The sequence below is a fragment of the Chiloscyllium punctatum genome, chromosome 27 (assembly GCF_047496795.1).
Source record: "Chiloscyllium punctatum isolate Juve2018m chromosome 27, sChiPun1.3, whole genome shotgun sequence".
Classification (NCBI taxonomy): Eukaryota; Metazoa; Chordata; class Chondrichthyes; order Orectolobiformes; family Hemiscylliidae; genus Chiloscyllium; species Chiloscyllium punctatum.
In genome coordinates this window covers 28,815,773-28,834,763 of record NC_092765.1, presented here as the reverse complement: position 1 = coordinate 28,834,763, position 18,991 = coordinate 28,815,773, and the positions used below count along the sequence as shown (strand labels likewise).

General features: G+C 38.8%; 1 protein-coding gene across 3 annotated transcripts in view; it reads right to left on the bottom strand.

Moving 5' to 3' along the window:
• Positions 1 to 8,636: 8,636 nt before the first annotated feature.
• LOC140453590 (protein argonaute-4) overlaps positions 8,637 to 18,991 on the bottom strand; it is a 105,962-nt gene continuing 95,607 nt past the window's right edge. For all 3 annotated transcript variants that reach the window (XM_072548398.1, XM_072548399.1, XM_072548400.1), the window contains exon 19: positions 8,637 to 15,430. In XM_072548398.1, the coding sequence (XP_072404499.1) occupies positions 15,322 to 15,430 (109 nt within the window). In that variant the 3' untranslated portion in view covers positions 8,637 to 15,321. The remainder of the gene's footprint in view (positions 15,431 to 18,991) is intronic.

The following is an 18,991-nucleotide window of genomic DNA, read 5'->3' as shown; positions in this document are numbered from 1 at the left end:
GCTAGTTTTTGTCTCTTAACAGCACCAGGGACCCTGTGGGGAGGTTTCTGATTCACATGTAGAGGTTAGGTGCATCAGTCGTGGGAAATGCAGGATAGGGTGGTGTGGGGGAGCAGGATATCTTCAGAAGGTCAATATGGCCTACTGCCATACTAAAACAATTCTGGAGGATTGAGGGGGATGTCACATGTTTAAGACAGTTGTCTGGGTACCAGTTATACTATGTGAATGCATTGGAGTGTGCACAAGATAGATATAAAAGGATAAGAAATTAATAATAACAAAACATTGGGAATGTTTTCCTCGAGTGGAAAAAAGGCTGAGATTTGAAAAGAGGTTTTTAAAATTATGACGTGCAGTCAATTCATATGCAAGTTTTATCTACTCTGAGCATCTACCCCTCTTCAACCCTTTTGTCATCTTGCTTTTCTTTTGAACAGATATTCTCTCTCAAATCCAACACTAAAGATTCCCTATCCTTTCTGCTCTTGCTGTCATTTGGTTACTGTTTTTAGCTTTTGATAATATAATTTGATAATTTTACATCTTCCTTGTTTCACTCCTATCACATTCTAAATATCCAATCAGTGTTCTTAAGCTATAACACCAACTTTCCTATGCTCCTTTAAAGTCTCTCCCTCTATATTGAATATATGTGCCAAGATGTAAATATCTTACCCATACATGTGATAAAATCTATTGATTTCTAAGTTAAAGAATATGAGGATTGTGCAGGATAATGACATTAAGGAAGATCATCTTCTCGTGGGAATGGCAGAGCAAGCTTGAGTGTTTGAATGACATATTCCTGGTCGTAATTCCTACATAGTCACACCTACCCTTTAATTAAGATGACAAAAAAAACTATGTAAACTTTGGATTTTTTCTTCAGTACTCAGTGTATTAAAATACCCCTACATTTACACTCTAACCCCTTGCAATGAAGGCCAACATTCCACTTGCCTTAATTACTTGTTAATTCTTCATTTATGACTCAAGTATGAAGGTATTGAGAATTCTGTACAGTCTATTTAAATAATGTTCTGCTTTTCTAGTCTTCTTGCCTGGAGTAGACAACTTCACATTTTCCCACATTATATTTCATCTGCTAAATATTTGTCCACTAAACACATGTCCCCTTCAAATTCTTTGTAACCAAATAACCAATAACTTCTTCACTCAAGCTATTACTACAAATTGTAAATCATTGAGTCCCCTGCACCAATACCATTGTATCTCACTAGTTACAAGATCACACTAATGATCTCCTATCTATCCCAACACTTTGGAAACAATTCTCTTCAATGCTAATAAATCTTTCCCACAAGATTTTACCAAAATGTCTTTTCAAATCCAAACACACTGCCTCTGCTTTTCCTTCAACAATTTTGCTTGTTAAATCCTCAAAAAATCAGTTATACATGATCTCTATTCCTAAAACAATGTTGATTCTGATAGATTACTTTATAAATCTAAGTTGCTTGCTACTATTTCCTTAATAATGGATTCCAGAACTTTTTCAACGACAGACCAACTAGCTTCTAGTTTCCTACACTGCTTCTCTCTCTCCATGGTCTTGGTCCCACACTTTATCAAAACTGCTCAATGTTACAGGATTATCCTGGAAAACAAACATCCCAGGCTACATTACTGCAAATCATTTTCTTAAACTATTCTCCTATCTCCTCTAACTTCTAGAGAGAGGAGCTTGTGGACTTCTTCACCAAGATTGAAACCATCTGTTCAGTTGCTTTCTTCCAACTCAGATCAGATTTTCTCAAAAGCTCCCGATGTCATTAGCAGGTTTCTCTTTCCCAAGTCACTTTATGCCATCTCAGAGCTCTCTTCCACCCACCACCACCACAAAATCAATCTGGTTCCTCATCTTGTTTCCCACTAAATTGTTGAACCTTCTTGACTGCGGAAACTGGTGTTAACTCATTTTTTAATGAAAACTTCATCCACACATTGTGGCCATCATTGGCTGGGCCAGAATTTTTTGCCATTTTCTAATTACTCAGGGCAATTAGGACTCAACCACATTGACAGCCCTGAGTCACATGTAGGCCAGGTCAGGTAAGGATAGCAGATTCCTTTCCTGGAGGACATTAGTGAGCCAGACGGTTTTTTTTCTGCTAGGTGACAATGGTTTCATGGTCACCATTTGACTCTTCTTTCCAGGTTATGGAATTCAAAATTCCACCATCTGCTGTGGTGGGATTTGAATGCAGATCCCCAGAACATTACCTGGATCACTGGGTTAATAGTCTAGCCGTATTAGGATTAGGATTAGGATTATAACAACAATTTTATTCAGGTATTGCACCCCTTATAAATCTGCCTAATCACTTCCTCCTCAAAAAGAAAACAATCTTTAACCCTCACATCCATGTAAATATATGGCCATCTCCAATTCTCTTTAGATATTCAAAATCCTTAAATGTGTTGTCAATTCCCAGATTGGTACTATCTTTTGCAGAATGCCATGATTAAATTTTCCAAGCACCTTTCTGCCTACCTTAGCGATGAAACATTGCTGAAAGTTTCAAAATGTGACTTTGAACATGGTAAAGTATCTTCTCAAGCAGTCTGCAGCCTCCAACATGGTTGATTACACCATCTTCATTCATCTCTTGTCAAAGCCATGTCTTCAGTTCCATCATAAACCATTATCCAACAACTGACTCCAACTTTGTTCCTGGTAGCTGTTATATACTGAGCCAGACTGTTCACAATGGTGGAGTATTATATTTGATGTAGATTAATCTTGTGCCATCAAGACCTCCATTCCCACTTTACTGACAGTATCCAATTCCACCAGAGCCTCAGCTGTTTTGGACACCATCATTCACATTTTTGTTATCCTTAGAGTTCAATATTCCCTTACCTACTAGTACCTACCTCACACCTTTATTAAAAACAAACTTATGCAAATCTCTGTTGCCTGTATCCGAAATCAAAATAATCCAAGTTCACCCCTCATTCCTGAGCTTCAGGTCCGACACTGGTTCCTGGCTAAGCAATACTGATTTAAAATTCTTATCCTGGTTTTCAATTCCTTATTGGACTTACCCTTCACTTTTAACTTTTGCCAATCCGAGATATCCACACTACAACATGCGCCTCTAGTCCACCCTTTTAATTGGTGTACTATTGGCGACCTTGTCTTTAGCTCTCAAGAACCTAAAATTCTGGAATCACCTCCTTGCATGACTGCCTCCTTTATGTTCATAAAAATCTACCGGCTCGAATATACTTTTATGTGGAAAAGAGAAATACGAAAGGGATGATCACTTATTGGGATTGTATTGTAGACCCCTCTAATAGCCAAAGGGAAATTGAGAAACAAATTTGTAAGGAGATCTCAGCTATCTGTAAAGAATAATAGGGTGGTTATGGCAGGGGATTTTAACTTTCCAAACAGACTGGGACTGCCATAGTATTAAGGGTGTAGATGGAGAGGAATTTGTTAGGTGTGTACAAGAACATTTTCTGATTCAGTATGTGGATGTACCTACTAGAGAAGGTGCAAAACTTGATCTACTCTTGGGAAATAAGGCAGGGCAGGTGACTGAGGGGTCAGTGGGAGAGAACTTTGGGGCCAGCGACTATAATTCTATTAGTTTTAAAACAGTGATGGAAAAGGATAGACCAGATCTAAAAGTTGAAGTTCTAAATTGGAGGAAGGCCAATTTTGACGGTATTAGGCAAGAACTTTCAAAGGTTGATTGGGCACAATTGTTCACAGGTAAAAGGGACGGTTGGAAAATGGGAAGCCTTCAGAAATGAGATCATGAAAGTCCAGAGACAGTATATTCCTGTTAGGATGAAAGGAAAGGCTGGTAGGTATGGAGAATGCTGGATAACAAGAGATTGAGGGCTTGGTTAAGAAAAAAGGAAGCATGTGTCAGATATAGGCAGGATAGATCGAGTGAATCCTTTACAGGAGTATAAAGGCAGTAAGAGTATGCTTAAGAGAAAAAGTAAGAGGACAAAAAAAAAAGGGACATGAGATAGCTTTGACAAATAGTTAAAGAGAATCCAAAGGGCTTTTACAAATACATGAAGGACAAAAGGGTAACAAGGGAGATAATAGGGCCCCTCAAAAATCACAAAGGCAGCCTGTGCGTGGAGCCGCAGGAGGAGATGGGGCAGATACTAAACGAGTGTTTTGCATCAGTATTTACTGTGGATAAAGACATGTAAGATATATAATGTAGGGAACTAGATGGTGACATCTTGTAAAATATCCATATTACAGAGAAGTGCTGGATGTCTTGAAATGCACAAAAAGTGGATAAATCCCCAGGACCTGATCAGGTATACCCTAGAACTGTGAAAAGCTAGGGAGGTGATTGCTGGGTCTCTTACACAGAGATATTTGTATCATCGATAGGCTCAGGTGAGGTACCGGAAGACTGGAGTTGGCTAATGTGTTACCACTGTTTAAAGAAAGGTGGTAAGGACAAGCCAGAGAACTATAGACCAGTGAGCCTGATGTCAGTGGTGGGCAAGCTGTTGGGAGGGAATCCTGAGGGACAGGATGTACATGTATTTGGAAAGGCAAGGACTGATTAGGGATAATCAAAATGGCTTTATGCGTGGGAAATAATCTCAAATTTGATTGAGGTTTTTGAAGTATAACAAACAGGATTGATGAGAGCAGAGCAGTAGAAGTGATCTATAGGGATGTCATTTAAGCACTCAACAAGGTTCCCCACGGGAGACTGGTTAGCAAGGTTATATCTCATGGAAGATAGAGAGACCTTGCCATTTGGATACAGAACTGGCTCAAAAGGTAGAGGACAGAGGGTGGTAGTGGAGGGGTTGTTTTTCCAGACTGTAGACCGGTGACCAGTGGAGTGCCACAAGGATTGAGGCTGGATCCACTACTTTTCATCATTTATATAAATGATTTGGATGTGAACATAGGAGGTATGATTAGTAAGTTTGCAGATGACACCAAAATTGGTGTAGTGGTCAGCAAAGAAGGTTACCTCAGATTACAACAGGATCTTGATCAGATGGGCCAAAGGGCTGACAAGTGGCATATGGAGTTTAATTCAGATAAATGCAAGGTGTTGCATTTTGGGAAAGCAAATCTTAGCAGGACTTATACACTTAAATGGTAAGGTCCTCGGGGGTGTTGCTAAACAAAGAGACTTTGGAGTGCAGGTTCATAGCTCCTTGAAAGTGGAGTCACAGGCAGATAAGATAGTGAAGGCAGTGTTTAGTATGCTTTCCTTTATTGGTCAGAGTATTGAATACATGAGTTGGGAGGTCATGTTGGGGCTGTACAGGACATTGGTACGGCCACTGCCGGAATATCACGTGCACTTCTGGTCTCCTTCCTACCGGAAGGATGTTGTGAAACTTGAAAAGGTTCAAAAAAGATTTACAAAGGACATTGCCAGGGTTGGAGGATATGAGCTATAGAGAGAGGCTAAATAGGCTGGGGCGATTTTCCTTGGAGCTTTGGAGGTGGAGGAGTGATTTTTATAGAGGTTTATAAAATCATGAGGGGCATGAGTAGAATGAATATGCAAAGGTCTTTTCCCTAGGATTGGGGGGTGGGGGGGGGGTGGGGAAGAAAGAGGGGGAGGCAGAATCCAGAAGTAGAGGACATAGGGTGAGAGGGAAAAGATATAAAAAAATGGGACCGAAGGGGGAACACAGAAGGTGGAGTGTGTATGGAATGTACTGCTAGAGGAAGAAGTGAAGGCTGGTATATTTATAGCATTTAAAAAGGCATCTGGATGAGTATATTAATAGGAAGGCTTTAGAGGGATATGGGGCAAGTGCTGGCAAATGGGACTAGATTAGGTTAGGCTACCTGGTTGCCATGGAGGAGTTGGACCAATGGGTCTATTTCTGTGCTGTATATCTTTGACTCTATTCAGTCACTGAATGAGAATGATGCTGGCTCAGCCAGTAATCATTGCCCCCATCCTTAATTGCCCAGAGGCCAGTTAAGGGTCAACCACACAGCTGTGGGTCTGGAGTCACATGTAGGCCAGATCAAGTAAGGATGGCGGTTTCCTTCCCAAAAGGACATCAGTGAATCAGATTTTTTTTCCTGATGTTCAACAATGGTTTCATGGTCATCATTCTACTCTCTTCATATTATTATTGAATTCAGATTCCACCATCTGCCATGATGGGATCCCAGCCTCGGTCTCCAAAACATTACCTGGGACTCTGGGTTAACAGTCCAACAGTTAATATCATGAGACCAACACCTCCCTTGATCTGAATGAACTGTAACATGCAACCGTATACCCATCCAGATGCCTTTTAAATGCTGTAAATATACCAGCCTTCACTTCCTCTGGCAGCTCATTCCATACATGCACCACTTTCAGTGTCCCCCTTAGGTCCCTTTTTATGTCTTTCCACTCTCATCTTATGCCCCTCTACTTCTGGACTCTGTTTCCTCTCCCCCCCACCCCCATCCTAGGGAAGAGACCTTGCATATTTATCCTATCCATGCCCCTTGATTTTATAAACCTCTATAAAAAAGGTCACCTCAAGCCTCCAAAGCTCCAGGGAAAACAGCCCCAGCCTATTTAGCCTCTCCCTATTGGTCAAATCCTCCAACCCTGGCAACAGAATGAAGAAGAAATTCAGGCAGTCCGATTGTTGTGGCAGCATACACTTTTACATGTATGCTGTGGTCTAGTGCTGATGTAGAATACAACCTTTCTTCCAACACATGGCTGACCACATTTGGTGCATGCCACCTGGAACATGCTGGAGGGATTCACAGGTTGGTGAATCAACTGTTTTGATCATATCTTTTATGTACTTTTCTTGGTCATCAAACCCTGGAGTGAGACTCCAATTTGGAGCTTTTGACTCAAGGATGCTACCCACTCAAAAAAGACCTTCCAGTATCAGTAGTCTGACTGTAAGTGACTGGGACCTCCCACCAGTAATCACTGCCGCTTGCGCCATACCTGCATTTACACCCTGGTCCCAACTTGGTAACATGGACCCTTTCTAGTAATTTCTCTTTAAACTTACTCTACAGACCAAATTCCACAGCAATCTCTCTGGAAGTGTAGCTCCTCTCCTCAAAGTGAAAATATCATCTACCATCTCACATGAAACTAGCTCACACTGCTGAAACAAATTTGTAGAAGCAAAAAGATTACAAATAAACTAGGAAGACAGGAGGCAAATTATTTCTTTTGCACACCAAATCAAATTCCCTAACACATACTGAAGCGTGCATGGAACACTGCAACTAATTAACCTGCATTTTGGTTCAAGGATTATATTCAAGAGGATACAAAATGATCAAAAAAATGCAAACATTATCTGTAAGCAATTTTCAAAGATGATTCAAGTTCCATCGATGAAGCAGTCTAAATCTGTAATTAAAAGTGCATATCAAGATCAAGTACACAACTTTGGTGAGGCCTCTTCTGGAGTACTGCATGCAGCTCTGATCACCCAGTTATTGGAAAATTATTATTAAACTGAAGAGGGTTCAAAGAGGTTTACCAGGAATGGAGCATTTGAGCTATATTAAAAAAGGCTGGGATTTTTTTCCCCAGGAGGATATGAAGATTGAGGGGTGACCTACAGCATGGTAGCAGGCCATTTAGCCTTTCCAATCTACATCGTCCCTCCAAAGAGCATCCCAACCACACCCAGTCTCTACCCAACACTCCATGTTTCCTTATAGAAGTTTATAAAATCATGAGGGGCAGATAAGGTGAATATCAAACGGGCTGTTAAGGTGAGGAGTTCAAAACTAGGGGCATATTTTTTTTTTAAATATGAAAGGAAAAAAGATTTTTAAAAAAGGACACGAGGCAATTTTTTTTAAAAAAGAAAAACAACCACAGTAGTCCCATTTGTGGATTGAACTGCCAGTGGAACTGGTAGATACAGTTACCCTACTAAAAGACATTTGGAAAGTACATGAATAGGAAAGCTTTGGAGGGATATGGGCCAGGAACAGGAAGGTGGGACTAGTTTAATATGAGATTATGTTTAGAATGGACTGGTTGGACCAAATGGTCTGTTTCCATGCTGTACGACTATAACATAGGTGGAATCCATGTCACAACAAAAGCGCTGTATAGGCTGTGAAGAGGAGCGTACAATTCCAATTTCTTATCTATACCCAAAAAGAGTCCAGTCCAATTGGCAAAAAAGGTACAGCATAGTATGGTCTAAAAGGTCATCACTCATGTGAGCCAGACATGCATAACGTATTCAGGCTTACACACGACAACATTTGGTATCCTCCAACCTTAGCAAAGCAAAGCAAAGCAATGCAGCTACCAATCATCCTGCACCTTCAACACCAGGCAAAGGTTGATTCAATAGCTACAGAAAATAGTCCAGTCCAAGAAAATCAGACATTTCCATGCTGGTAAGGGAGAAGACCTTATTAGAAATTTCATCTGACCCTCAGCAAGTAGCACATTATTAATTGCCATATTCATCATTTACTGTACCTCACTGAATAGATAAAAGCCAAAATTCAGGCGGGATCAGAGAGAAACATTCAGAGGTTCCTAAAATCCACCTTCAGAGCCCAAGCCACCATATACACAATACATTGCAACCAATACTAAAAAAAAACTGGGCAAAAGTGTGGAAAAAAAATAGTATCAAGTTGATAGACTTTGGAAATTCTGGCACAAAAAATACCATTTTATTTTGTTACGTGAACACAAATTGTCCCTGCAGGCTAAAAATCATATTGCAGTACAGCTTTGTAATTCAATCAGCCAACATCTTTTTGCAATGTAGGGAAGGTTATCACGTTATCCATACCCACTGCTCAAGAAAATACCTCGTATTGATAGACATATTCACAAATCAAGACTCAAAATAATCAAAACAGCACTTATCTAAACATCTGTATGGGAACTAGAAAACAGCTTTTTCCAATTTTACTGAAAAACACATACATTGTACCAAGGTTTTCCAATCAAGTACATACAAAAGAAAAAAAATCAGATACAGCAGAAATATGCAGCATAAAATGCTTTCAATGCAGTTTTGTACAGGCAGGGACCTTAAGACCATGGATTACCAGATGCCACTATTCACAAATGCTAGGCTCCAATTCCTTTTCCCTGCACCCCAAAATAAATCTCATCATCAACAAATCAGACCAATCTTTAATGAACAAGAAAGTGACAGCATTTAACATTTAGAAGGAGCAAACTGCATTCTGATTTGGACAGACTTATACCATCAAACATGCTTTAAATGGTAATGAACATAAACAAAAACAATATATATATATTGTGGTGGTGCATCAGATTAGATATTCAAAATATTGTTCAATGACAGAAGAATGGATTCACAAGAACAAATAAACCTTGTACAAGTCAGAAGTACAGAATTCTGACCTATACCCTCTCTGAAAAAATTTAGTTAAAACCCATTCACAATTGGTCTTTCACTTGCAACTTTAGAGACATTACTTACCCTCAGCAACTGGAGAATTTATATCAGCATTCAACAATACAACAAATGTTTTCAAAATGGTAAAATACAAAAAAAAAGGCAGGATTCATCTACTTGATTCTGTAGTCCAACATACTATCTCTAAATTTATAATGTATATTGCTTGCAGGGTAACAAGAACATAGCTACCATGGTGAATCATTAAATGCTTTGGCTGGTGTGGTACTAATCCATGCACACTATGAAGGCCCCACGTATATTTTTGTTGTGTGGTCATATGTTTTGTAGCAGGGAGGTGAGTTAAGAGAAGGGGTGGTAGTAATGAGAGTTTTAAAAATACAAATCATGACATGCTGGTGAGGGATCTTCCATTCTGAAGTCATGGATTTTTGATTCCTCATGATAGATGAATATATTTTCTTAAAAATACTCTGAAAATTGCAGGAAATTAATTGTATTTATTCAAATCTTTGGACAATCTAGTAGTTTTCAATATAGTGCACTTTGATTATTCACCCAAATCACAACTTCAATTCTGGTATCAACAGAATTTGAAATTTTTTTTGACATTTCGTGTGCAAAGCAGATGTAACACTACATTGCCAAGGTACAGCAATGTTACAAAAACACTTTACAGTAGCCATCAATAGGTTACAGCAACAGTGGTGGCACCCACTGAATCAACAGTCCTGCTCTTTTCAGTTATGAATAAAAATAAAAACTTCAGGACAGGGAGACAAAAAAAAAAGAATTGAAATGAACAGGTGAGTTTTAATTGCAATGGAATAAATGTGCCTCTTGCAGTGATATTATTGAGATGACAAAATCTGACGAAAAGTTGCAGCTGGTGAATCAGTGGATATAAATTCATTACAAAAGTTAGATGTTTGGAGTTTCTTGAAATTATAGAAGTGCAGCGAGCTGATAATACATGAAAGATGGTACCAGTTAAGTGCTAGAAGCATGGAATCAGCAACGGATTTATAAAGGAATAAAACAAATTAACAAGAGGAAAAAGTAGTGTTGGGATAGTGCAGAAGAATGGAGTTAAACGGACAGTTCTTTGAGAACCTGTGGAAGCGTAACGGGTTGGATCGTGTTCTTCTTTTTGCTGAAACTTTAAACGGAATTGCAACGATATTACATCTGATGGCCAATGTCCTGCCCATGTGTGTGTCAAATGTTGTTAATTTGCATTATTAAAAACTAGTCCACAACGTATACTTCAGTTAGCTTGAGTAATATTATTCAAAACATTCCAAAGTGTCATGATCAGTTTGGAGTTTTAGTACATAAGGATCAATAGTGACATACTATCCTAGAAATCCCTGCTCCAAGCATTTAAAAACTTGTTTCAAATCAGACTTTCCTAGAGTTCAAACTATTCTCCTGTCCTTTGCACTTCTGCACATTAAACTTTCAGCATTAAATTCCCATGAAAGCACGTATGCTACTGAGCCAAGAGTAGATACATACAATGCTTTCACTCCCATGTTCATGAGGTAATTATTTCATAATGATGTGGAAACCAAGCCTGCTTGTTTCCATTGCAGGAGTATCAGAATAAATCAAGTGAAAGATAGTTTATCTTTAGCATTAGAAATTAAAACCTCAGGATACATTTTCTATTAGTTCTGGGCGTAAACAGCTGGAGTTTTTCCTTCGCCACAGAATTAAAAATTAATATCATTTCCCTGAAATTTGTTCCAAGCATTTACTATATTACGCTACTTAAATTCTGCCAAAAAAATGCTGTTCATACTTGGAAAATAGTTATTTGAAAAATGCCTTGCTCTAACTTCGAATTAGATATGCGCATTCAAACAAGGTGAAAACAAATTGTAATTATTTCCTGCCACTCTAATAACATAATCTGTACTGACAGCTATTCTTTAGACAAATCGTAAAATAATTGTAATTGAAAATTAACGTGCCCTGTAGCTTAATTAAGGCTAAGTATATAGAAACAGAATATTGTAAAGTCCAATCTATCTGCATTACATGAATTTGCAAAAGTATTTGCATTCTTTTGAAAGTATGGATCCAATATCCCACAAATATACATTTCCATTACAATCAATTTATTAAAGAAAATATAAAATATACCCCATACAAGATGTGCTGCTCAACAAAGGATCCGTATACTCCAAGATTGAAAGACAATTCTGTTTTTAGGAGAACAGCTGAAAATTGCATCTTCCTGGAGAGCCATATTTTAAACAAGAACTTTGAAAACGGTCCATAAAAATACTGTCCGTAAAAGTTAATCTTAAACCTCAGCTTCAAGCACTTTTGGCACCATCTAATTGGAACAATCTAATCTGGAGGTACAAGTACCAGTAATTCTATGCTGTGTGTCATAGTAAGAAAGTACATTATGCTGGCTAGGTGAATTGGCTACAAAGTGCAGTGAAGTAAGAAGCTATCAGTTCTGCTGGTAAAGTTCATCGCATTAAGATTGTAAAGTCTGCTTGAGAATGAAGTCTTAGTTCAGCTGCTGAAATTGTGTCTTTAAAAAGGTTGAAGTTTTGAAAACTATTTCAGATATTGTTGAAGAGCATGTAAAATTTAAAAGCATAAAACAAAACACCATAATCCATATAAAAAGGTGCATTTTTAAAAAAAAGCAATAAAAAAAAGGACAGATGCTACATCAAGCCCCCTACAAAAATTGGTTGCTTTACTGATCCACTTACTGCCAAGTTCACACAACCCCAGTAATCCTGCTTTTTTAAAAAAAACAGCAGCAATTTCATGAGTAGTACAACATAAGAAGTGTGAATTATAAGTGGAAAAATAACCATAAAGATATTAGCTACTGGATTTGTAGCTTTAAAAATAGCCTTCAAATGTCAGCAGTTGTATTAAACTACTAACAGCAAGATCAACTTAAAAGAAAAAACTACCCGCGCCAATTTGCAAATACCAGGATAAAAAAGGTTAAACACAATGCCAGGCATGTATGTTAATGAAACACAGGTCAGCCACCAAATGAAATAGCTGAAATGATTCATTATACCTATTGGTAAAGACCCTAGCCTTTTTGGGTGCCATGAGGAATTTGGAAGAAGACAAAATGTTCATATAGTTCTCACATGATGAAAAGAACATGGCTACCATGAAATTTTGACATCTGTACAACAGCACAACACTTAAGGGGGGGGGGGGGGGGGGGGGGGGGAAAAGTGTACATAGCCATTTATTTGAAAGCAGCCAATAGTTATATTGGACATACGGATAAAAACAACCTCCTTAAGATTACTTTATCCATGGAATGTCAAAATACAATACATGGAAAGTGACCTGACAAATTTTGTAGGGTGCAAGCAAACAAATTGCTTTCATCCTGTTGATCTTTCATAAAAACAAAGCAGAGGCTCCTGAAGACTTGAATGCTCTAAACAATTCTAGCAGTTAAAAACAGCATTTTTCCTTGGGTTCCTTTGACTCCCATAATAGCTAAATAAAAATTCGTTGTTTGCTCAGCTGAAGATGGCACAAAGTGGATATGCTGCTAACCTTAAAAAAGGCTCACTAGACGTGTAAAATTGTATTCTAAAACAAGGATAGAGAACATCTGCAATCAGTTATCTTTGACAAAAACTTCAGAATGAGATCTGGGGATTTAAAAAAAGGAAGGCAGTGTTTCATCATCCACACATTCTGGCCAGTGAATTCCCTTCCTTTACAGTTTGCTTGTCTTTTTTTTAAAAACAGTTGACGGTTTTGAATGTATTGCACAAGAAAACTTCAAATAAACATAGTAAAGTTTGCACAGCTTTAAATAAAAGAGAATTACGCCTTATTATGAATCAAGATGACTCTTATTCAAAAGATCCATTTGTCCTGCACTATTTTGCCCAAAGTTTCAGCCTCCTTGAAGGAAAGCTAGTTGAACCTTTCTTTCCCAAAACTATAAACTTGGGCAGACTAGTTAGAAAAAGCCCCAATGTCAATACAGTCCAAGTATTTTTAAGCACCAAACAATTTCATGAACTCAACATCTTTCACAACTTATCAAGCTGGCACCTCAGGGTACTGTATTAAAATTCACTGCAGCAAAATACAGGTACTTAGCTTCTGAAATGGATGAACCAAAAAGACTGGACAATTTCAATTTACAATTCTGCATAAAAAGTTCATGAACACTTCAAAATATCCAAGTACAGTCCAGTCCACATATAGCATATACAGCTCCAGCAAGTAACTTCTGCAAAATAGCAGTTTCACCCCTGGTATATGAAACTTCTATTTGAGGAATTTTGTCTATCTATTGCATACAACAATTCTACCATAAATCAACTATAATTAAGGTTTAAAAGGTAAAATCACATCAAAACTTTTAGTGCAAAATCCCTATTTTTAAAAAAAAATTCACTCTAGTACCAAGAATGGAACTTATCAGTGGCAGCTTGGGCAGTTCGCCATTGCATCAGTTAGGATTGTCATGGCAACAAGATGTCAAACTAATTAAACTTGTATTTATAAAAGCTTTGATTTTCGACTTGCCACATGCCTGCCAATGAGTCAAAATAGTCAATTGTGGAAATACACAGTTGCTGGCATATCACAGATGGATGATCTAACTGGGGATGGACAGTCCAGCTGGCCTTACTTAAAAAGCAACAAAATGGTCAGACCACCAACAAGTAGAGAGTATCCACTATTATGCAGACAATTTGAGCTAGGCAGCTCAACATCATAGGATATTGCAAACGTTCAAGCAAAACATTTCGGAACCATACAATGAAAACAAAATGCTGAAAACACTCAGCAGGGCTATCGGTAGATAGAAAACTGAATTATGTTTCAGATTGATAACTGATAATCAGAATTGGCAAAACCTTTTTTCCTGAGTTTACTCAACTCTGATGAAAGTACATTGGCCGGACACATTAAATGTTGTTTCTCTCTCCACAGATGCTGCCCAACCAGAACCTTTGTATTATTTTGTGTTCTTATTTCAGATCTCCAGCATTCTCAGTCTATATTCCCTCTAATTCTTTTTGCTTCTGCACAGGCCACGTGCACCAATGGATTCTCAGGTGGGAAGTTAATGCTGGGAACAGTGTCAGCGTGCACAGACTGAGCAGCTATGCAGCTTAGAGGGAATGTTCTTCCTTGTATTTTGCTTTACAATTTTGGAACCATAGTTCTCCAAAATTGTTTATTTTATGTTTACATAGAGTCAAATCTTCCTTTAAATCCTAAAACAAATCTCCATGAAGCTGCAAAATCACGAGAAGCATGAAATTTATCAAGAGCTCCTCTGAAATTATTTGAGTGCACTGTAATGATCTTTGTCTGTACTTTTATAGTTTGGAAATACTTGGGCCTTTATAGCTGTATAATTTCAAGGGCTCCCTTTAAAACCTTTCCACAATTTACATACTAGAACTATCTATAAGGAATCCCAAGTGTTCATTCTCCCACACACAAACGCACGGTCTGGTGTGTAAAAGATTAAAAATAGATGCGAGTTTTACAACAGTATTACCTCGTATAAACGGAGAAAGAAAACACACAATATCAAAACTTGCTACTGAATGTAGTAACACTCAAAGTCACTCATGCAACTTTTCCTTAGGGTGTTCGGCCTTGGTGCCTTGAGGTAAAAAATATAAAATCAGTATGGTGGGAAAAAACCACCAGTATTTTCCATATATAGTGCTTCTGATAGACTTTGAAGAACAATGGCTCATTTCTCCGTGCATTTAAATCCTAATGAGTAAATGAGTCATTCAGTGCATTGCATCTTATTCGCTGGTAGACTGTTGTCTGAAACTGGCTTGGCCCTCAAGAGTTAGTTGAAGAAAATTAGCACTAAGGAAGGACGTTTCAGAACTGCACAGTATTCTGTAAAATCACTGGAAACTTCAGTCGGTCTTATGCAAAATACATTGTATGCTGGGTATCGTGGTGGACCTGTACAGCCTTAGCAAGTGCCAGAGGATCCCGTCCATTGCTCTGTCCAGAGATGTGGCTTCCTTCAGCACTGTAAAGATTAAATAGATACATATGTACACGTTGGAAGATGCATTAAAATCAAGCACTTTAAAAAGAACATTTCAATCTGAAACATCCAATTATTAATGAAGACTTCTTCAAAAAGATTCTTATTTTGCTGCTAATATGACATTTAATCATTGATTACTCTTCTGCAGTATTCAGTCAATATTTTTCTTACTATCAAATACTTAAGAACAAAAAGAAATCCCAAAATAAACAGTACCACATGCTGGGTGCTTTTCGATCATGACTCCAGGAGTTAATTTCTGTTAATTACAACTGGCAATTTCAACACAATTACCTAAAATTATAGCCTTCTGACTAAAAAAAAATCAACAGCAACCACTAAAGAAGAAATGTAGTTCCTTTCTTGCTAAAATGCAAAATAGAACTTGCTTGACTATCACAGGGCAGTTTAGTGAATCCTTTTTTTATTTAGCATTTGCACAAGGGAACAAATGCAATCATAGGTACATTCCATTTCTGCTGGACGGACACTCATTTGGCTGAACAGTAGGAGACAGTAGTGGTACAGGGTTGTTCAAATTGGAGGCCTGGAACCAGCAGTGTGCCGCAAGGATCAGTGCTGAGTCCACTGATGTTTGTCATTTACATAAATGATTTGGATGAGAATATAGGAGGCATGGTTAGTAAGCTTGCAGATGACACTAAGATGGACAGCGAAGGAGGTTATTTAAGAGTACAATGGAATCTTGATCAACTGGGCCAGTTAGCCGAGGAATGGCAGATGGAGTTTAATACTGCACATTGACAAGACTACACAGTATGCTGTTTTACAGAGAAATGGCTCATTTCTGCGACACCCGACTGCACCTTACAACTAGAGGGTTCTCAGTTCACTAAACTGGATCACTCTGTGTCCTTGGGCAAGGGAGTGTCTGCCTCCTAAATCAACACCTCCTGGTGCTCAGACACAGTGACCCTGGTGAGTTACTGCTCCCTGAACTTAGAATATCTTACAGTAAAGTGCCATCCCTACTACCTGCTGCGCGGGTTCACCTCAGTTATCCTGACAGCGGTCCACATCCCACCCTGTGTGGAAGTGAAGCGTATCCTTACATAGAATCCCTAGTGTGGAAACAGGCCCTTTGGCCCAGCGAGTCTATACCAACCTTCTGGTGAGCATCCCGTCCAGACCCATTCCCTTCCTCTATCACTGTAACCATGTTTTTCCCATGGTTAACACACCTAACGTACACATCCCTGAGCACTACATTCAATTTAGCATGGCAAATTCACCTAAGCTCCCTCTGTAGGAGAAAACCAGGGCACCCAACCTAAATCCTCACAGACATGGAGAGAATGTGCGATCTCCAGAGTTTCCAGAGCATGGAATCGAACCCAGGTCCCAGACACAGACAGCTGTGCTAACCACTGAGCCCACCATGCCACTCCTTGATATAGTATACAACACTGCAGACACCTACCCCCCTCATGTTATACACTCTTCCATCATTTTCCATAAAAAAGGATATAAAAGTTTGAATACAACTACAAACAAACAGTTTCAACAAACCGCTTCTTCCTTGCTCTTATCAGACATTTAAATAGAACTCTGAAGTGAATTCTGATTTCTCTCTGCACCTGTAACACTTGTTATGGACTAGGCCATATCACTCAAAACATTTTTGAGCAGGCAACCCAGACCATACCTTTACAATTTGCTTCAGTATCATGAAAATTACCCAGAGTAAATTAGCTAGCTTGACTACCAGGTTTTAAAACAGAAAAATGTATTTACAAAATTATAAAATGAAACATAATGAACAGAATAAAGAACCCCTATAGAATAAAAAACCCCTCAGGTCTATCCAACTAGATTTAATTATGCTGTTCCGAATATACACAACAGTCCCAATAAACACACCCCCTTAAAAACAGTTTAAAAAAAATTTGAACAAATGCTTAGAGGTTGAGATTTGAATGGCAGAAGGACAGCACGCTTTGCAACCTGTTCCCATTCAGGGAACTTCTAACTAGTTCTGGACTGAAATGCCCAGCTAGAGAGCTGATCACTCCCTTTTTATTATACAGGCCACTTTGGCCTGAAGTCTCATTTGTTTACATATAAACATAAAGGCCTCTCAATACCCTTTAACTCTCTCTACCCCTTAAAAAATTAACCAATACCAAACAAAAGACTTCATTTTTAAAACCCTTCAAACAAACTGGTTAGTCAGCGAAAACATATATACACTAAACTAACTATACACATGCAAACATGCACAACTATATACGTATTCAGGCTGTGGCACATCCAACACCGAACACCTCCATATCTCATTAGAGTCTCAATAACGCATCAGCAAACAAGTTTTCACGACCTCCCACATGCACAATTGTCAAACTGAATGGCTGCAACAACAAGCTCCATCTAAACAGTCCATCATTTCTGTCCATAAATGTTTCCACAAATGAACAGGTGATCATCAATGTATATGATGGTCTCAGATGCACTGCTGGTAATATAGACACTGAAATGGTGCAATGCCAATATCAAGCTTAAAGTCTCTTCCTTCACCGTTGAATGTTTCTGTTCATGAACATTCAATTTCATGGAAAAATGGGTCTTTTTATTCCCTAGTCATCCTCCTACAGGAATACCGCACCAACACCCACATCACTGGCCTAGATAGCCACTTTGAAAGGCTTCACATAATCAGGTGTGGCTAATACTGGGGCAGTGGTTAATACAGTTTTAGGCTGTCACTGAAACTTCTTGCCTTTTTTTAAGCAAACAATTTGGTGAGTGGAGTATCCACACTGCTAAAGTTCAGCACAAAATATTTGCTAAAATCCACTCAATCCCAGGAACCATAGTACTGCTTCTTTCATTGACAGTGTGGGAAATTCCCCAATTAAGTTTAAGTTTGTTTTCACATCCCGTGAAGCCATTTGTCCATGTCCAATATCATGGCCCAGGAAGGGGACTTTGACTTCGGCAAATTCACTATTAGGTTAACCACCAAGCTTGAAGAAAGTGAGGACTGCAGATGCTGGAGATCAGAGCTGAAAAATGTGCTGCTGGAAAAGCGCAGCAGGTGAGGTAGCATCAAAGGAGCAGGAGAATCGACATTTCAGGCATAAGCCCTTCTTCAGGAATGAGGAGGGTGTGCCAAGCAGGCTAAGATAAAAGGTAGGGAGGAGGGACTTGGGGGAGGGGTGTTGGGGATGAGATAGGCTGAAATGTGACTGGAGCATTTTTCATACCAAATAGCATGACTTTGAACTGATATAAGACCACAAGACAGAGGAGTAGAAGAAAGACCATTCAGCCCATTGAGTGCACTCTGCCATTCAATCATGGCTGATGGGCATTTCAATGCCACTTATCCATACTCCCCATATCCCTTAATTCCTCGTGAGATTAAGAATTTATCAATCTCTGCCTTGAAGACATTCAACATCCTGGCCTCCACTGCGCACTGTGGTAATGAATTTCACAGGCTCACCACTCGCTGGCTGAAGAAACGTCTCCTCATTTTCATTGACCCCCTCTTATTCGAAGGCTGTACCCACAGGTCCT